Source organism: Tetrao urogallus, assembly GCF_951394365.1.
Source record: "Tetrao urogallus genome assembly, chromosome: 3".
Taxonomy (NCBI): domain Eukaryota; kingdom Metazoa; phylum Chordata; class Aves; order Galliformes; family Phasianidae; genus Tetrao; species Tetrao urogallus.
The window spans coordinates 48,197,502-48,219,592 of NC_136815.1; the positions used below are offsets into that span (position 1 = coordinate 48,197,502).

At 39.3% G+C, this 22,091-nt stretch overlaps 1 protein-coding gene across 1 annotated transcript in view; it reads right to left on the minus strand.

Moving 5' to 3' along the window:
• EPB41L3 (erythrocyte membrane protein band 4.1 like 3) overlaps positions 1-14,446 on the minus strand; it is a gene marked incomplete at its 3' end in the record, with an annotated part of 59,324 nt that extends 44,878 nt beyond the window's left edge. The window contains exons 1-2 of the mRNA XM_079533012.1: positions 14,360-14,446; positions 9,189-9,386 (exon numbers count right to left, since the gene is read on the minus strand). Of these exons, the coding sequence (XP_079389138.1) occupies positions 9,189-9,242 (54 nt within the window). The 5' untranslated portion in view covers positions 9,243-9,386; positions 14,360-14,446. The remainder of the gene's footprint in view (positions 1-9,188; positions 9,387-14,359) is intronic.
• Positions 14,447-22,091: the final 7,645 nt, after the last annotated feature.

Here is a 22,091-nt window from a genome sequence, read left to right on the forward strand (position 1 = left end):
TTGTAATTTTGCATTTGTTCTTGTATTTCTTAATCTCCTCTGGTTTCTCTCCACTTGGAAAAGGCAATGAAGGAGAAAGGTGACAGAGGAGGAAAAAAACTTCAAATTTCTCTGGGGATCTATGATTTCCCAACTGTAACCCTCAGCAGGAACATAAGTGGGTAACATTCAGGAAGAAAAACAGGATGGAGAATCTCTCCTGTAGTGTTAATTGGCAGAAAATCAGCAAGTTTTCCCCCAGTTTAATGAAGTGCATCCCACAGACAACGGTATATAAGTAGCAAGATGAGGTTGTTTAGAAACAAAACATAATCACTGGAGTTTAGCCCTCTTAGTCCCTTGCTGTCTCTGCTGAAAATTCCAGAAAATCAACATTTTGTTTCCTCTGAAAGTAAAAAACGTTGAGAAAGATGTTCTATACATAACATAATATATAGTAAAGAAAGTCACTTCTGTTACAGAGCAAAGCTTTCACAGAAGTTACTTGTAGAAAGTTGTACAATAAACTGACAAAGCAAGCAGACGGGCAGAGCAAATAACAAACGTCCTGCTACATCTCCTGTATGGGCAGATCAATATAGACAAATTGAAATAAACTGTAAGAAAAGAAAAAAAATGAATGCATCTAAGAAATGAATCCTTACTTCAACTATTTTTATATTTCTTGGAGAAAAATCTGCTTTGGTATACACAGAATATTGAAATTGAACATGCATGAGGATGTTTGTCTCTTGGATGTACTTATTAGTGTAACACTCTCCACTCAGTTTATGCTTCATAGCAAGGAGATACTGAACAGGAATTTCCCAATACCTTTTTGGGTGGCAAAGAAAATAGTAAGTTTTAAGCAAAAAACGTTCACTTCTTGACTCCCACAAGGAAATGCTGTTTAATCTTCCATGTACTTAACTACAGCTACTAACTAAATTTCATGGGTAAGCTGTATTTGGAAACATCCCAGGTCACACATCCAAACACAATACATGGGGAAAAAAAACCCAAAACAATTTAGTCAAATGTGGAAAGAATTAGAACTTGACAATTTCAGAAAGCTTTAGTTAATAAGAGGCTTTCTTTTCCATACAGAGTGCTCTTCCTGAAAGCTGCATGCCAATTCAAACTCTCCAAATGCTCTAGATCTTTATTAACATTTTTATGCATGGACCTGCCTGTACATCCCTGTAGACAACTAACATATTCAAGAAGTTTGAAATAAAAACCTGAAGTACTATTCCACCTCTGATTGAGAATGAATGCCACACAAGAGAAACTTACATTCACCTAGAACATATTTCAATACGTAGGGAAAAATGATTTTTTTTCCTCCCCTTCACAGTGATACTATAATTTACCTGCTTCTTCATATTTTTTGTGTACAGTACATTACTAGTCCTGAAACCAGTCACTTTTAATGCCTACCACTAAGTATTTAATAGAAGTATTTAGGTAAATATGTCTATGCTATAACTACATACTTGCACCTAGCGTTGGTGACATTGTATAACATGGCATAGTTTTTATCAGGGCAATCTTCTTTAATACAGTTTGAGCTTGCAATCCTAAAAAGCCAGCACTAATCCAAAAAAGAAAAGAAAAGAAAAAAAAAAAGCAAAAAAAAAAAAAAAAAAAAAAGCAGGCGATTGCTAAATCCCAGTAAGAAGATTGGTGACCTAGTCCTGACGCTGGAATCAAACCAAATTAGGGTCTTTGCCTTCTGCATCAGCAGAGATCACTCTAACACTGCTACCACATGAGCTCTAAGTGCACTGACAGATACGCTACACAGAATACATGTTTATGAATAAAGCCTGCATTTTATAAATGGCAATGCAAAGGAGAAAAAGGCAACACCTAAGAAATAATAAAGGCTTCAGAGCACTTCTTTGTATGTCAAAGGGTAACAGCCACAGTTGTACATGCAAAACAGCCACAGAAATACGTGTCAAATGAGATGACTGTCAAATGCTTAGGCACTCCAAATGCATCAACAGAATTCACAAGGCAAAAATTGAGATCTAGTAACAGCTTACCAGCACTACCCTCCAGGAAAAAACAGTGGATATTTTTTCTCAAACAGAAATAAGTGTGACAAGAATTGAATTGTATCAGATGTTTGCTAAATCTTTTCATACAATAATAAACCATATTCCATGATTTTGTAGGTTTTTCAAGAGTGAAAGTACCACCGCTGCTCATTATACTGGAGGACAGAGATATTTTGGATCTGGTGTTTAACCAGAAGTCCAGCTGATCCATTTGTCTCCCAACTGCACCATGTCGTCCTGCAAGAAGGTCTGCAGTAACTCAGGAAGGTCTGCCTGGATTCACACAGTATATGAGGCTTCCCAGTGAGGGGCATCAATATAAATATTTCCCTTGTTCCCTTGTTCTACCTGGTCTTAGAGGGACTCAGCAAATGTGCCCCTCCTGAGTGACTTCGAAATGTGCACAAGCGTATCATGAAGAAGAACCCTCCACTATCCTCACTGTATGCAGTTACTGGCAACTATCAGCAAAAATCAACCATAAACATTTGGTTTATTTTCAACTGAAAAAAGCTCTACTGTCAACATAGTCCGATTTACGGAGTAATCTTGCCATATGAATTTAAAAGCCACAGAGCTCTCCCTGACCTACATTACCAGGCTAGAGGGGAAAAAAGAAAAAATCACACAGAAACCATAGCACAGAAAGACACTCTTGGGACAGGGACAGAAGAAGTGGCATGAGGATTAGGCTTTTAAATCTGGGGTGCCTTAGAGAGCATCACATCATCAGTGCTTCAGCTGTCAAGAGAGATAACTTAGAATCATAAAAGAGGTTGGGTTGGAAGGGACCTCAAAGATAATCTAGTTACAGCTTACCCTATTCTCAGTGGTTGCAAGCTACACTCAAGCTTTATCCACTTTGGATCAAGCCCATTTCTGCCAGACCAAAACTGACCAAAAGACACAAGAGACAAACCTTCCTTTCTATCACATCTTTGATTTGCAGGCTATCTAGTCCCATCTCTGGTATTTTATTCTGTCAGCAGACAGGGATAACAAACCATAAATCAGCCCAGAGACTGCTGCGTGGGGCTCACCTGGAAAAAAATCACCTGTACAAGGTGCTAGGATTTTACAAGGCACCTAATATTTAGGAGATGATAAAGTGAGCACTGACTTACTTTTGTTCTGGAAATAGCAATGAAGCATTAACATGGGTACAGTAGGTATAAAATCGGATCAACTAGCAACAGAATTGGAGATTTATTTAGACAGCATGGTAGGGAACTGCAGCAGTACGAGGCACCTAAGAAAGACAGAAAGGGGCAGTAAACACCACAAAGAGCAGTGAGGCTTGGCAGAAGTGAGATGGGGGCAGGGACAAGAAAATGATCACTTCACTGGGAGAATGGGAATAGATGGGGTAAATGGAGAATAGACACAGAGTGCAGAAATAGCGGGAGGTGTTAACATCTGACAGTCATTTTGAAGAAGGGAAAAGGGGCAGAAGGAGCCTTCCACTTGCGATGTTTGACTCATATTCCACTAGTGCTTAAAAACACTTGCAGTGTCCGGGTGCTGGCTGCATCCCTGTAAGAAGCTGCGGGGTTGAGAGGGTGAGCTTCACCCAAGGGCAATGCATCTGGAGAAGACAAACACAGAGGCCTTGATGCAGCCTCACCCCAGTGAGGCCATCAGCAAGCACAGTGAGGAGGACAAGAACTCCTCTCCCTGCCTGCTGAGGAGAACAAAGAGCAGGAATAATGCTGAGGATAACAGGCCCTGGTGCACAGAGATCTCTACTCTGGGGTAAAAGATCACCCCAAGTTAACCAGCAGCTGGCCTGCAGTATCTGGGTTTGAGTGTACATGACCAAACCCAACTGACTACATAAATATAAGTCTGCCAGATGGAAAACAAGCCTCTGACTGGCTCCTTTCCAACTGGTTCATCAAGGGGAGGGAACTGGAGGCAACATGTCACCCGTAGATTTTCAGTTAATCATCTATTCTCTAAAAAACGCAATTTCAGGGCAATTATATGTCAATGTAGGTCAATCCCTTTTGATAGTTTACACCATTATGAAAAATGGCTAGTGCCTCCAAATGATCAAAAGGACATGTTTGTCTCCTAAAGACATCATTTAACTCCTCAAATCATTTTCAGAATCTATTAATGAAAGTCAAGAGATGAGAGAACTAGATGCAGGAAATGGATGCGGAGAGCAAATGTACTATATATTTTTTTCTTAGAAGTTTTGGTGTTTGTTCTCACTGTAGCCATGTCCCCTGCTTAGTTGAAAGGTTAAATTTAAATCCCAACTTGCTGTTTACTTGGTACAACATCTGAAAGGGTGACCTTCTTTTAATATTTGGTTTTCCTTCTGTCTCTATAACATACCTGCATATTAAATGGAGGAAATACAAGAGATCCAGCTGTCTAACCATCTAGATGTGCTTTCCTACCAAGGTTTTACAGAACTTGTCTCTCAGTATCGTGCAACCCAGATGTTTCCAGTTGGGGCACTGAAGCTGAGCTCCTCTGGGCAAAAAGGAAATGCTCCAGCCTCAGAAGAGCCACACGAACATCCTCCAACTTGTGGCACTTCAAAAATGCTGGGTTCAGCATTAAATGTCTTAAAAAATAAAAATAATTTAAAAAGATTTCTTTAACCTCAGTGAAAAACCTTAAAAAAATTTAAAGTGCACTAAAAGCAAGCATAAACACTTTTATGTTTGGCTCAGACTCATAGTTCATTATTACGAGCTGGACAATATGGGTATCGATTTCCAAAACCCTGTGCTTCCTGAATTGACAAGTACTTTAACTTATAAAAAGCAGTACACAGCATTTTGAGAACGTAAGCCAGAGGAGTTGTATATTAGCTCTATTCAGTTGGAACATATTCAGGCAATACTCAGACTCCTACTGACACGTGTCAGGTAACATAGATCTTAGCTGAATCCCCTGGCTAATCTAAGTCAGTCCTAATTAGTGGGTCTGGGGCCAGAAAACATCCTGTATAATGCCAACAATGCATCCCACCCTAGTCACATTTAGTGAAACACATCCCAGGTAAGGAAAAAAAACCTAACACGAACCTAACCTAAATCTCTTCATATTAAATTAACTGAAATATAAGCAGCGACTAGGTCAAAAGGAAAAGTCTTATTAAAAAAAATTCCCTTTTGCAAGCAGTAATAAGTTTCACATGTAAGGCCGTTTGCAAGAGACTGTGTGGAATTCATTAAACAATTAAACCACACAGGGGGTAACTGAAACTGTATCCTTCAGCGAGCAGAGTGCATCTTATTACAGCAATTTCCTTCCTGACCTTCACGTCTACCTCAAAATGGGTAAAAAGGCAACATTATTAAACTGTCCATGGCAAAGCAGAGCATATGTCCATGCTGAGACACCTCCTGGGGCAAAGGAACAGCGGGGCTGCTCCTTCTGCCACCACAACACAGAGGCACAGAAGGAGTTATCCTTGAGATGTGGTATTACAAGTGAGATGTGGAATACCAGAAGAAACACATGCAGTGTTGAAGTACAGAATCTAACAAGGACTGGAATTTTTTTTTTTTTACTTTTTAAGTTCTGCCAATGATAGCAGAGCTTATTCCCTGTTCTTCCAACTTGTCCAACAACCATCCTTAATGATTAAATTTTTAAAGAAGCATCCACATACACTCACGTTTTTCAGGAAAAAGAAAAATTTATGTGAAACACAACACTCTGTGCTACATGAGAAGCCATTCGCTTCATGCACATTTTGCCTTCAACAGGGAGTTTTACCATACACTTGTGCAAGGCAGAGAGTGACCAGATCATCCCAGTTTGCCTCTGTTCAGGTTATAAACCCTGGTTTCCAATGTATGGAAATAGAATACCTCACCTTTCCCATTCAAGTATGGTACCCTGAAGTCCCCTGAAGATGTGGGGAAACCTATTGCTAAAAACGTAGGGTATTCTCAGTTGTTTTTCAGAGACGTGTAGAAATGGCTACTGCTGTGGGCAGAATTGGGTAGTGGACTGCAAAAACTGGATAGAAAAAAAACACAACAGGTGTATTTGTAACAATCCCCCCTACCTCAGCTGACTTCCATTGACCAAGAACAGTGAGTATAGTAATGCTCCTTGAGACATCAGATTTCAGCATTCTCCACTGCATCCAAATTATACAGGAACTCAACCTGTTTGGCACAGTGCTACAGCACTGTTACAGCAAGGTTGCTATGGAAACATTTTTTTCATTTACTAGTTTCCTGTGTGATCATAAAATCCAAGTGGAAGAAGAATGAAGGAAGAGTATAAATTACCAATGAGTTCAGGCAGTGGTGCCCTTGAAAATGAAATCTAACCATTTTGCCTTTCATTTGGTTAAGGTTGTTATTGCTTTCTGATCTTACACAGTGATTAATAACATCTGTATGTTTAGAGTAGAAATCATGAAGGCAAATTCCAACCTGTTTTAAAAAGACACTTCAAGTTAGGCAACATCTAAGGGAGAGGATGACAGCTTGTTCCAGTTCAGTCTTTTAATTAAAATGCAGCAGTCTAGACAACAGAAAAATGAGATGAGGCAGAGAAGGAAGATGAGAAAAATAAATCCTAGAAATAGTGTAAATGTAGTAGAGCACTTGAAAACGCCTACTTAAAGTGGGAGAAATTCAGAGAAGTTATTTCTGCTTATTTTCACATACCTTCAGAAAAACCTCAACTAATGCCTTTGTTAAGGTTATCTGAATTCAGTTTGCAGTCTTAAATCTTCTTCCCTGGAGATGTTTCAGGAAAGGGCAGTTCTTAGGGACATGGTTTAGTGGGCAATATTGGTGGTTGGTTGACAATTGGACTAGATGATCTCATAGGTCTTTTCCAACCTTAATTATTCAATGATTCTATGATCTTACATTTTTGGTTTGAAGAAGTAAAGATAAATGCAGTATGTAGACCTCGCTTGCTTAACAAAGAAGTCCCTAGCGTTCTCTTTGCCTGAGCAGCTTTTGCACCAGCTATGGACCTGGCCACTTTTGACAAAATATTTCTGGTCCTGGTGCCAGGTGGGAGAGCGCCATGAACAGTGCAAGGAGAACAACTTACAGGAGGGGTGGACATCTCACTGGAAAACAGCCAGCACCACCCATGCAGACTATGCCAGCTCCTCTGAGTATCCATTAGAAATCTCCAGCTGCTTTAGGGCATGAGGGAACCATATTAGGCTGCTGCTCTACTTTGACACTGTTAGTAAGAACTTCAGTGTACAACAAACACTTCTGTTCCAAAAGCACACAGCTGTTCCCAGACACATAAAATGCCATTAGGTATCCATTGCACCTTGGAAGGGAACCACCGCTCTTAAATAAGCTGGCTGATCCTACCCATAGGCTCCCAGCTGAGAAGTGTGGTGGCAGTACAGATGGTAATGCTTCTGTTTTATGTTTTTGGAAAAGGATAAATTAACAGGTTGGGTTAGCTATTTAACCTGGTTTTGGCTTGCAATGACTTACTGCATGAAAGACTTTCTGGGTCAGGATAGATACAACACACTGGCAGTAATATTGTAGGGCCACAGGAGAGATCTTTTATCTGGCATTTACTTCAGATCCTTTCACTGAAAGAATAACACATTAGATGAACTGCTGTTAACCTCCTCTTTGAAGTTACCTCCACTATCCCGTGCTTTGCAGATATATCTCATACAACATAAAAAACCCTGGTGTCACATATGCAATGTTCTGGGCATGAGAGAGACTGAAAGAAACATTGGAAGCTGTTGAAGACTCTCAGCATTGAATACGGAATAGGAAAGAGGGAGCTGTAAAACAACGGAGTGCAAAGGGATAATGAATTAACCAAACCCATGTCAGAAGCATCTAAATCTCTGAGTATGTGCTATTTCAGCTGTCAGGTCATTAACTGGATGAACACATAATTGATAAGCTGTAGGTTGTGTTCTACTTGAGAGCAATAATCTCCTTTAAGTGATATGAATATTTAATATATATAAAAGCATTTGTGATTTGCAACCACTCTATAGAGTAACTGATGGATTCTATAATGATCCCCAACTCCCTGACTAGGGAATATGCTTCTGGAGAGATAAATATCTGGCTCACTTCCAAAACAAAATTCACTGATAGAGCTGGTATTCTAGCTCAAAACATTGACATTTCTAAATTTCCAGTCCTTCTAAATTACCCTGCTTTATAGACTTCAGTAGGCAGAAGCAGGACATGTAGAACTGCAAAATGGAATCTGACAACAAGGGATGAACTTTCTAACTTCCCTCTACCAACTGTCAAATCTCTAACACCGTCCACATTGAAAGATGCACTTATGCGCATAAAACACAAGGAATGGAAACAATAAATGTTCAGTTGGCATGTTCCCGCTTTCCCTTCTTTTAAGGAATTCACTTTGCGGAATTTACTGATTTCTGTAGTTTGCTAGATCTTTGAATATACCAACATATACTTTTTCCAGTGTTAGAGAATATAGCAAGCTCACTTACGGAGTACTTCAAAAATATGATATCATTTTTCTGAAATGTGACATTGTTTCTCATAGTGCAGCACCAGATTTTTGTTGAAAAAGCAACAGAACTTTAGTATTACCCAAGATGAGAACTTCACCTTCGTTTTCCTAAATGATTTTCTGAAATGTGTTCAGAAACAGATGCTCAGCCTCCTCAGCCTACTAAAACCCTTTGTATGTACTTTTTCTCTCCAGTGGATAAAGCAAGTGAACGCCACATCCTATCTCTTGGCTGGGCAAGGACTCCTTTCACTGTAGCTGAACCTTACAGACATGTAAAGTAGCTTTTCGTAGGGATTTAGCCATGTGCCAAAGAGTAAGCTGTGTTGTAGAGGTACCCGCAGTTGCATCCTCAATAATTCATTTTCTGCATTTTGTAGAGGCACATGCTAACACAATATTAATCCATAGTCCCTGGCTGCTCCAAGGACTGTTCGCTATTCCCCACTGAAGATAAAATCTCTGCAATGTATTCTATCTCCAGGAAAAATAATGGAAACATCTATGTGCATGGCATTGATGAAATATCTGGCCGTCCATATTTTTGCTTAAAATGGGAACTCAGTTTTAAACTCTTTTTTCTTTTTTTAATATTAACCTGCAAGTCTAATTTCAAATATTTTCCTCTAGATAGAATGAAAAAAACAGAGAAAAGCAATTTACCTCTACTTCACATGCATATTCAGATCCATCCAGAAGTGTCACTTTGCACTGCATATTTTTAGGTTTCTTGACAATCTTTAGAGGAGACTTGGAAAGTTTGCTTGATGATGATTTTTGAGAGAGCTTGTCGTCCTCTAACTGTTGATATTCAAGCTGTTTTGCACTTGCAGCTGCAAACTCCTGTTCTTTGTCTGTGGGCTAGAAAAAGAAAGAAAGATAACTGAGACAAACCAATCGTGCAGTGCAATGCATTACACACTCCACTTCTGGCAGATGTAGCTTTAGAATGGTGACTGGATGAGAGGGTCCATGATGCACAGTAGACTTTTTGCCATTGAAAAGACTCCCTGTATTAGTTCCAACCCTTCCTCCCCACTCCAAAGGGTACAGAATAATCATGGAGGAAGGACATGCATGAAAATAATTTAGGTTTCTACTTCTTTTATACTTAGAAAATCCCTCTGAAACTTCTTGGACCTTTTGTTTTTTTTTGGTCTACTGAAAATGCTGAACAATGAGTAAACATTGTAGCGAGTCAATATTCCCAGAGATTATAACCTTAAAGTGCTGTATCTACTAAATCACATAGCGTTTTCATGGCGTCATATGGAATAGGAAAAGACCATCAGATTTGCACTGATTTTGTCTATGAGAAAAGCTGTCCTGAATGAGAGGCCTGACCAGTCAATGACAGCGAGAACTTGCAGAAGGGTTCTGATGTGCCTTGGAGAGAGAAGGGCTCCCCAAACACCTGAGCGAAGGGTTAAGCAAACAGGATGGAAATAAGAGGCCAAACATCTTTTATGTGTAGCTGGCTGGCTAATGGATGATAACTACAAGATGAGAGGCTGAGTTGTGCTCTCTGCAGATGCTCAATAACTCCTTTAAGCTGGCAAGAAATAGATCATTTGAAACACAAACATTCTGCAGTGGAAAGGGTAGAGAAGAAACAACTACTGTTCCTTTTGCTTGGGCTTATCTGTGGGTCAGACCATTTGAAGAGTCACTGCGATGCAGCACAGCTCGTGGTCCTTTTCACTGCAACAGATGAAAGCCAGTACAGCTCTACTGCATTTCACCCTTCCTAGCAACAGCACTATGCAGCAGTCATTATCTTTCAAATCAGTTATGCCCCTGATAGCCTCCAAGCAAAATCACAACAGGAGTGCACTAATACCTAAGCTAGAGCTTTTAAAACATACATTTAAAAAATGTTTCAGTTATCTCACTACAGTAGAAGAAAATAACAGGCCTGGCTCTGAATGATTTCTGTGTAAGAAGAAACAAGCAGCACTGGAAATAATATAAATTAATCCTTCATCTGTTTCCATTCACTGCATGTAATAAGCCTTCACGAAAGAAGAGCAAATCCACTGAAAGGCTTTAATCTGCTTTGAGACCAAAACAACCTTGCATGATATAACCAGCAACAACAGCATGTCACTAAACCACAGAGAACTTTCCTCAAGAGATTTCATCCAAACAAGCTGTAAGCTTTCCCTTTTTATTTAGGTGAATAGGGAAAAGGAGCGTTTAGAATCAGTGAGAGCACTAACTCCCACCAAGGCAAAGATGCAACTGTGGCCCCATGCTCCTCCTTTCCCTACACAAGGGAGGGCAGAGCAAAGGTCTGCTGGGCATTCCTGAGTATGGGGATAAAAAGAAAGCAGGACAAGGATGATACGGAGCAGAGCAAAGAAGCCGCTTTAAAAATCCATCAGCTGGCTATTCCCCTGTCTATCTGCAGACCTGGAGGACTTTCTCCTCCTTTCTCCTCCCAGCACTTGAATGTCCAGACACCAAGGTCCTTGCATGCCTTGAAAGCTGGCAATAGATGAAGGCACAACATACATCACAAGATTAGTTGTTTTCTGGGGTTTAAATGCTCACCGTGGCCATGAGAATGAGGGAGAGTGCCTCCAGCTTCCAAAGAGACTTGAGGCCAAGCCACCGCTCTACAATCACAGAGGCCAGCTGGCAAGCAGTTGGGCTTAAGCACCATGAGAAAAACAAGGCTCAAGATGTCTCCTCTTAGGGACCTAGCACTGATGGGAAGAGGCATTCTGATGACTTCTACGTGTTTTCTTAAGGAAATTTACCACAGAAGATGCATTTGCACATCTACAGGTGCAAAAGTCATCCCAGGGCTGGAAGAACTATGCCATCATTGCAGGTGGCTCATTAGATTTCTCATGTGAGAGTAAACTTCTTCCTAGCACAAAAAAAAACCCCTTAAATTAAAAACAACAACAAACAAAACAACAGATCCATGGAATTAATCTTTTTAAAGAAGATAGGAAAACTGCTTGAAAGATAAATCCACAACAGCAAAGGCACCCAGCAGCCTGTTATATTTTAGAAGCCTTTTCAGCATGCAAACAACTTCTTTGAACCACTACGGATTGTTGATTATTTTCCTTCGTGAAGATACTTTGTAACTAAAGAGCAAAGCAGGCATTTGCTTATTTATAAATATATTTTAAAAAAACAAACTATTATTGACATTATTTTGTTTGCTAGACTCCTACTGACATTAAGATCAGGAGAATCTGTCTAGGTTAAAATCATACAATGGATTTTCTCTCTTTTGTCTGGAGAACAAAATATGCCAAGAACTATTAGAGAAGATCTCATGAACTACGCTGACATGTTCAGGCACTGAGGTACCTTCAGAGTGAATTAAGCCTCTTCTTCCTAAAGAAAACTGACGCTGTGTTATTTAGGGGAAAAAAAAAAAAAAAGAAAAAAAAAAAGTGGCCAGTGAAAATCCCACATACTCAGTGGATTATTCTGAACTCTGCAAGCATAACTATATTCTTCCCGGAATCCTGTTCACCCCTGCAACAGACATTTCTACAGCATTTTCAGTGTTACAGACTAAATTATAGTGAAGCACAAATTGCTTCAGGGTTTGTATTTTTTGAGCATAAGCTTTTCATCTTTATTTACATTGATATATCTCACTATGAAACAGTATGATCATCCCCTTTTGAAGATGGAATTCTCCCTCACATCAAGCCCTTGGAGTTACAGAATTTAGCAGTAATGATCTTGGATGTTTCACAACTTGGGTACAAAATGAAAGGTTGAGGGAAGTGGTCTTGTTTAGTTTGGAGAAGAGAAGGTTTCAGGGAGACTCATTGTGGCCTTCCAGTACTTGAAGGGACGGTGTAGGGAGTATGACTGTTTATGATAGTGGATAGTGATAGGACAAGGGGGAATGGTTTTAAACCAAGACAGGGAGGTTAGGTTACATATTAGGAGGAAGTTTTTCACACAGAGGGCAAGGGACACACTGGAACATGTTGCCAAGGGGGTTGTAGATGCCCCATCCCTGGAGGCATTCAAGGCCAGGCTGGATGTGGCTCTGAGCAGCCTGGTCTGGTGGTTGGCGACCCTGCACATAGCAGGGGGGTTGAAACTAGGTGATCATTGTGGTCCTTTTCAACCCTGCCCATTTTATGTTTCTATGATTACCAAACTTGCACAGTGCATGAATCCCGTCTATTTATGATAGTTTCTAGAAACATTAGCATTCAACACGTGATATATTCTTGCTCTTCAAGTAGACAAAAAGGGAGGAAGACAGTAAGATTACATTATCATGTTTCATGAAATAATTAATTTCTGTAGTAACTGCAATCCCACTGTGAAGAAGCCTTTTTGTTTTTATTAAAATATTTTTTCTCATGTGTATGGTATGAAAACAAAAAGTCACTGTTACGGATCAGTAATTTCAATCTTTCTTCCTAAGATTCTCTTATACAAGCGATAATAAAAACCACAAGCTTACTCCCTACTGATCCCACCATGGAAGAACAAATGACAGCAAGACAGAAAATTATATCCATTAATCCCACAATTTCTCGCTTTTTAATGAACCCACTGGCAATAGTTCTGTTGGCCAGTACTGCTTTTAAGTGGTCTGGAAGAAAAAAAAAAAAAGATAATGCTTAAGCCTAAGCCTGAAAGAACTGAATTTTACATTAGTGATTTGCTTGTGTAGTGCTCTTCTCTCCTAGAAAGCAGCCCTCTCTCTTTTCCCCAGACTAACTACAGGTAACTTCTGGCTCTGATACAAATGATTAGCAACCAAGAAAAAAAAGAAAAAAAAAAAGGTTGATCTTCAATAGCAGTAAGTATCAGAAATCTGTCCTGCCATGTCTACATCTTGGAATAAAGGAAGTCAGACATCTCTTTTAATTTGGTCCCAGGAGCACTCGTTCTCCCAAGAACTAAATGTGGGAGATATTAAAGGCTTTGCTTGTATATGGGACAGCTTATGCTCATTTTTTTTCCTTCACCAACATTAAGTTTGAGCTGTAGTTCTGCAGAAAAAAGAATTAAATGCCAAGAGCACAGCCAGCCTCAAGCAGCTTCAGTGGAACATGCACAGTGTTGGTAAGTAATGTCTTACTTCTGCTTGGTCTACCAGCACTGCCTTCTAACAAGGAAAAATAACAAGACCTCACAAAGTACCCGATTTTTTTTTTTTTTTTTTTTTTTGTAAAGAACAGAGGAGGAGCATGAGTAGCTTATTCCATTCTTCAAAGGTGAATGCCATCAAAGGGGGAGGGAGGGGAAGTCATAACCTTACGGATCTAAGGGATGTGATTTGCAGGTACCTCATTAATTTTTGTGTCATTTACCAATGAATAACAATGCCTGTTAATCCTATTGACTGGAAATTGTTAACAGGAGAAGAAAGCAGCCGCCACAAATTTAATAAGTGTGACAATGAACCAAATGGAAAAATCATGTGATAGCTCTTCTAAAACCTATTACGTGAGAAGTTAGAGCAATTATAATGCAGTCATTTCAGAACTACAAGAAGCTTAACAGACCACAGACTCTTCATGGCCCACACATCAGACAAGCAAGCATGAAATCAGTTTTCAGCAGGTGTCAAATAAAAAATGAACTCTGAAAACATTTTTAGCTTCTTAAAAGTTGGCACTGTTTGCTACATAACACAAACGTGAGATGGAAAGCATTTCTCACTTAGTAAGATCAGCCCAAAGCAGCACAATGAAGGCAGAAAGACATGAACTTCCAGACATCCTGCATGAGGGTTATTATGTTTAAACACAGAAGACCAACCAAGAAGATCTATAACATCACACCAAACAGGCTCACTGTTTCCCAGGAGCAATCGTGCACAGCTTTCCTACCTGCTCTTTCCTCACTGGCGTGCTGTGTGCTGCCACAGCTGAGAACTGCTCAAGTGCGTTTTGGTGCTCTTCACTCAGCTGTTGCTGCTCCTGCTGCTGCTGCGGCGGGCCCTCTGCTGCTGCCCCTGGCTGTGCAGGGGCTTCTTGCTGGTCCTGCTCTTTGTCCTTGGACTCAGAATCTGATCCCGACTCTGTCGTCATGGTTGGTTATTCTAGAAAACAAGGTGAGCAGATCGACTGAGCGAGATCATGCAGCCAATTCATTTGTAAGCTAAAAAAGAGCATAGTTCTGTAAAATCTTACCCTATTCATTCTTATTCTATTCCTTATAATATACAGACAATATTACAGGAATTATGTTAAAGTTAATGCAGAAGTGCCACTCTACCTAGTTCATTAAAAGAGAGTAAACCACGCTGAAAAAAGGTGGTGATAGTGCCTGAATTCCAACACAACTCACAGTAGCTTGAGTTTCTAAGCTTGTGGAAACTTTTAGAAACATTCAGTCTTTCATTCTTTACATTTGAGTCAACTGGGCTTGAACTCCTCAGCACCTCTCAACACCTGCACTGCTTTTGGAAACAGACTCAAGTCATTCTTATGTTTCTCAGCAATGCAGATGCTGGAAACATTGAAATGGGCCCAAGAGCAATGCAAACGTATCATGCTTTTGTGACCAATTCCATCCGACCTGCTTGAATTCACCCGCACCTTTTCAGTGATGAAGCATCCATTAAAAAAAAATTAAAAAATACTTCCACTAGGTCATTCTAAAAGTTAGATTTAAATAAAAGTGAGTATGTAATTCTTAATATGATTACATAATTCTTAATAATTATGCCTGAACCTAGCATTGTCCAGAAGCAAATCAAAATATTAGCAACATTCATTCAAAATCTTGAACTTTGAAACCAACTGGCCTCATTACAGACATGTGCTTGGCACTCAATTCTTAAAACGATATAAAAGCAAAATACTGCGTTCCCACACGAAAACAAGAATTTGAATAAGCAGAATGTCAGTTCAGGAAATAGAGCATATTTGGAGTTTTGTTACACGTACAAGTCCGTGATAACTATGAAAGTATTCCAGCACTTCACTTTTAGGCAACTCAAAACTGACTGCAGTTTCTTTAACCTGGTAACCATAACTACTGTGTAACTATGTGCAGTTTCACACAATATACATCTGCTAATTCATCCACTCTGAAGTCACTATCGGTTGTCAACTTACACTACAATGTTTACTAGGAGAAACAGACTTGCTGAAGATTACAGGAAAAGAAAAGGATTCCTTTTTGATGTTGTCAGAATGTTTAATAAGCTGCATTGCTTGACAGAAAACACTGTAAATGAGGTCAATTTGTATTTTCAAACTCATTTATGTATTGTGTCCTCTCAAGGCTAAGGTCTCCAGGGAACACAATTCTCCGTACAGCTAATTCACAGCATTCAGCTCGCAATCGGTTTTTGCAGTGCCCATGTGGATGTGGGTGCATGGTCATACCTGCTGCACACCAACACTCACAAGGGTGAAATATGCAATGCATACGGTAGATTTATGTTTCAGGGCACATTTTCAAAGTCCTAACACATGACGTACTTCATTAAGAATACATCAAATTTCTACACTTAAGCTGCCACAGCTGTAAGAAAAACACCCTTTAGAAATGTATTACTTAAACAGTTGCCTTCAGCCTCTACAAAAAGCAGTAATTATCCACTGCCTTGTAAAATGTGACAGCCTGGAAGGTATCCATCTAATCCAACTCTGGATGTACACATCTGAGATGGTCACTTTAAACTCACTCCATACTCAGAGGAGAAAAACAGACATTTCAAAGCGTGATTCATCTGACCTATTTTAGATGTCTGCTTTAAGCTGAGATAAATCACTTACTAGTGCTATTTTGTTGTACTCGCTACAAAGGAAGCTTAGGCAAGTTCCTCACATGTAGAGCAAACAAACTCATTCTCCATATTCAATTCTATTAAGCCACTGTTTTTGCATGCTTTAAAAATTAAACTGCAGAATAATGTTAATCTCTCGGTTTTGTTTTGCCCATCTGTCAGATCAACATGTAACAAACTATTCTTTATCTGATGTTATTGTGGTTGGCTTGCTTTAAAAGTATTCAGGTCTCCTCAAACTTCAGAAGTTCCTTCCCCCACCTCTAGACCATGTTCTGTGTAAGTGCAAGAAAACATTAAATGCAAATTAATCAAATAATTAACTCAGTAACAACAAACTGCATTTGTTATTGTTGTTGTTGTTTTTTCCCAGAAATTTTGAACTGGCAAGTAACAAAAAAACTAACTTACAGCTACAAAATCAATACAAAATCAGTCAACAATACAGATGATGAAGATAAAGTATTAATGCATGAAGGCGTTAGTACAAAGTCTTCTTTTTCTTCTGTATATTACATGTAGTTAGAGCACTGAAACAGAAAAAGAACAGTCACAGCTGCTGCTTTAAAACACCGTCAACAGCAGTATCTTCAGGCATTGATCTACATAGGATCAGATATCTTGCCAGCTGACACAAATTACATTTCTGCCTTTCTTCACTTTTTACCACAGTGCCTCTGGAAGCTGTTTTCACCCTATATAGCTTCTTTCCTAATGAAGATATTTGTTCCTGGATTTTAGCGAGCTAGGAAACATTCATTTAAATTAGTCCCATAAAAGTCAACTCCTTGAAGCACAAACTCAAAAAAAGTTTCACATCACGTCCCAGCCACAATTTTACGTCTCAAGGAACAAAAAATGTTGTTCCTCAGTTCTTCTGGGACATTTCTGTCTGAAACAGACCTTTGCAATTCTATGAGCTGCTCTGCGGGACTGGTTTTCACTCCAGTTACATGCGAGTCCTAGTTTACTCTAAGACCGCTTTGTTAGAAAACTTCTGGTGCATTATCAAATCTTGTAGCATTAAATGATTCCCTGGACACAGTATTCCTGTCATTAGTCAGCCACCAGATGGATTTAATTAACCCAAGGTTACCCATTTCCAAACATTTCCCTACACACACTAGTATGTTTAGCAACAAATACTCAGAACCAAATACTATTAATTTCACATTGTTATCTTACAGATGTAAACAGAAGTAAAGCAAACACATTTTTAAAGCAATTTCTTATGAATTCACAGAATCACAGAATGGCCTGGAATGGAAGGGACCTCAAGGATCATGAATCTCCAACCCCCGTGCCACAACACAATTTAATACTAGACCAGGCTGCTCAGGGCCCCATCCAACCTGGCCTTGGACACCTCCAGGGACGAGGCATCCACAACCTCTCCAGGCAGCCTGTTGCAGCACTTCATCACTCTCATAGTAAAGAACTTCCCCTGACATCCAAACTGAATCTTTCCTCCTTCAACTTAAAACCATTTCCCCTTGTCCTGCTGTTATCTACCCTTTCAAGAGTTGATTCCCCTCCTGTTTGTAGGCTCCCTTTAAATACTGAAAGGCTGCAATGAGGTCACCCTGCAGCCTTCTTTCTTCCAGGCTGAACAAGCCCAATTCTCTCAGCCTGTGTTTGTAGGTGAGGTGCTCCAACCCTCTGATCATCTTTGTGGCCCTCTTCTGGACCCTCTCCAACAGCTCCCTGTCTTTCTTGTATTGGGGGACCCAGACCTGGATACAGTACTCCATATGGGGACTCACAAGAGCAGAGTAGAGAGGGACAATCACCTCCCTGTTTCTGCTGGCCACTCCTCTCCTCATGGAACCCAGGATACCATTTGAATTCATCAGATTTTTAAGATGTGTCTCATTCCACCTAGCGCAGGCTGAAAATACATAAGCTGCAAGACAGCAAAACATTTCTCTCTTTTAGCGCAAAGCATTAGGTTATTTTGCCTTCCTCAGAAAATGATTGTTTATCTGTAAAAAACTTTTCAAGCATTTCACTGCTTTATAAATGGCATAACAATCCTCCTAGGAAGAGGCAGGTACTTACTTGAAGAAATAACATTAATCTTAAGAAATCCAGTAATACAGATATAACCCTACTTTTGTTTTTATGAAATTTGCATTTGACCGAATAGCTAGTGGTATCTGCACACTTATCAAGTAAATTAAATCAGAGAAGTGTTTGTTAGTTGTATTCTATTCGTTATTTACTGTATCTAGTTATATACCAAAATCACAACTTCTAATGTGAATTCCAGGACAGGAAGAAAAATATCACTGAAGTCCCTTGAACTTATTCTGTTGCCAGCACAAGCCCTGTATCAAATTCCTCATTCCAGTCAACAGAAAACAAACTAATGAAAAGAAAGTAAGAACACTACCTTATACAAATGTGGTAATACTATGCAACCCAGATGTGTTCTTGGATATCTAAGTTTTGGTTTACAATCCCACAGGTCAAGATTCCAAAAGATCAGTCCAGTCCAAACATAATACAGATGCTACTAATGCTGCAAACCACTTGTGCAGAGCTTGCATCCGAAAACCTTACAGCACACCCAGTTACTATTATCTAGAGCTATCGACATATTGCCATTTGAGACAGTACCATTGCCATTACCTTGCTAGTCATGGACTGAAAACTGGTTCTTCATATGGGAACCAAAAGCACATTCACCTTTACCAACAATTATCTCACCAGATCAAGCCCAGGTTATGCCCTGATGAACGAAAAGTTTGATGCAAGCCATCAATGCACTTGCAGCCCAGAAGGCCAGCTGTATCCTGGGCTACATCAAAAGAGCAGTGACTAGCAGTGCGAGGGAATATTTCCCTCTACTCTGTTCTTGTAATGCCCCGTCTGCAGTACTGCATCCACATCTGGGGCCACCAGAATGAAAAAGACTGTGGAGCTGTTGGAGAGAGTCCAAACAAGGACCATGAAGATTAGCAGAGGGTTTGGAGCACATCTCCCATGCCATGCTATAACTCTATGATTCTCTGTCATCTGGTTCCCTCCATTAAATGAGAGTTGCAATCTACAACATATATCCATACATTTAACAAGTCATTTGACTTCTTGCCTCCCTTTCTAAGACTGTAGATCTTCTGCGTATCCATATATTGAGCAACTGAATTCACAGCCAATTTACAGCAGAGGCTGTGGTTTAATTTACCGTGAAGTCATTAATCAATCTTTATTTATTTGCAGTAGCACATATTTATATATATCTGATATTAAGTAAACTGAAATCACATTAGAGAAGAAATTGCAAATTAACTTCAAAACAAATCAAGATACAGTGACTAAACAAAATTGAACCCAGTATAATTAAATGAACTATACATAGCCACTAACTATTTCCTGTAATACAAAGACTAATGGTTTACACTTAAATGCTTCTTTGATCTAATTAATTCTCTTTGTGGAAAGTTCTTCTTTAATTACAAATTATGAAAAGCACAATAAATCACTGTAAAGATCCAACTTTGGAAGTTACATAATATAATAATGATTCCATATTTTAAAAATAATGTTCTACATAATGAGAGACATATTTATACAATAACGATGAGATGCTGATGAGAAGACCATATGGAGAAGAATACTGCCACTGAGAACAGTAACAGAAATGTCAATACATGATTTAAGAAAAGATTCTATGCCAGATTGTCGTCTTCTATTCTTCAAATATAAACTGTTTTCATGAAACTGCTTTTAGTATCAGCTTCTTTCACTCCTTAGTTTCTCATCAGGAAAAAGAAAATTTTTTTGATAGTCTTTAATTTTCATGAATTTTGTCCTCATGCAGAGAAGACCTAGGCCACAAAAAGTCTAACAAAGACTGTGTGTAATAGCTATGAGATTCCAGCCCTCAGTACATGCAAACCCTATACTCACAAACACAGTGGACCTATTTAAGAACTTAAGATTACATCTTAAACATAACTAGATGATGGATGTGTATACCTAAACATAAACACACATCAGAATTGGCACATGCAAAAAAACCCCAAACTAAACTAAAACAAAAAAAACCACGTTCAAGACAAAAATCAAAAAGGTAATAACAAGAGAGACAATAAGAAAATCAATAGGAAAAACTGCTAAACATAAGGAAATACCAGGATGAACTCCAATTGTGGCACCAGGGATTTAGAAGACATGGTGGCATAAGTTACAGACTCAAAGCATTTGTGCAGATGAGATTTCAGGAAGAACCAACAGGAATTAATACAACAGCTAAGGTGGGTGAAGGTGTTAGAAGATATCGTATGACTTAAACTATTTGTCTGTCCTTCTTGGAAGGTGCATGATACAGATTTCTTTAGATTTTCTTGATGAAGATGAAAGAAGAAAAAACTGAGCTACTACTTGAGTAAGGTATCAGAAGGAGACAGAGGAGACACCTGTGGCCAACCCACATTTTTAGGAGAGCTGTCAAAGAGACTATGGCAGACTTGTCCATAAAGATCCAAACCTCCCACATCCCAAGCATGTGTGGGCCCCTTTGCTGCTGCCTCCCACAGGGTCTGATGAAATAAAATGAAACAGGAGTTCCTGGAGAGACTGTGCTCTTCTTACCCAGGGTGGAGATAGGAAGTATCAAGAGCTTTTAAATGACAGGGAAAAAACAACAACAAAAGGGACTGTACTCCAAAGCAGAACCAAGGACACATCATATGGTGATAATAAAAGAACACCACAGACATAAAAGGAGAGATGAAGACTAAGATGCAAAGTGGCTTACAACCAGTAAGGGCAGAGCAAATGATAAAAGATTCTATAAATACATTAAAAGGGAAAAACAGGTACCTTACTTAACACAAATGTGACACAGTAAAGGCTAAACTATTCAATGCCTCTTCACAGAGGCTACCTGCAATGAGATACTCAGCACATCTTTCAACCTAACACAGAGGACGTGCAAGTGCAGGATGAAATAAGGAAAGAAGAGATTAAGACATCAGGAAATTATGGGTTATCATGTCATCAGAAAGCCGTATAAAACATCCCTACAGTGCTTCAGGAACTACCAGCAAGCATCTCTAAACCATTAGCCACCACTTTCCAGATGCCAGACAGGCTAGATAAGGTCTCAAATAAATGAAAAGATCTAACACAGCACCTGATCTTACAGAGGAAGGTAAGGACGGAAAACTTAAGGACAGCATATTTTTAATAGATGAGAAGTTAGTGGAACACACCGAAGGATTTCTAACCCTATAAAAATAATGTGATTGGAAAAAAAACAAAGTCATTACAGATTTATCAAAATGTGATGTCAAGCTGATGCAATGTCTCTCTTGCTCTCTCTGACAGGGCATCTGTCCCAGCTGATAAAAAGAAAGTGTAGAAAGTGGTGCAGATGACAGTCTATCTTTAGCAATGCTTTTAAACCAGTCCCCACATGACTTTTTCATGAACAAACCACAGAAATAGTTTAAATTATCATTAAAAAAAAAAAAAAAAAAAAAAAAAAGGCTGAACAAGCACTTAAAAAAACACGCAATCAAAGCAAGTGCCATGAACACTTACCAGTACCACAATGACAACCTAAGAGAATTCATCAGTTGAGGTATCACAGCCTGTCCCAGAGGATTAAAGAAGGAAAGGCAAGCACCTGAGCTGTGCTCAGCACTGCACCATGGTAGGCTGGGGAATACTAAGGCAGTACACAATAGACTTCAAGATCAGAAAAGCAGCTTGAAAGAAAACCATGTATAGGTTACATTCTGTAACAATAACTGCAACAGGAACAGGGACATTACAAGTGAAACGCTATGAGGACTAACTGTCTAGGCATTAGG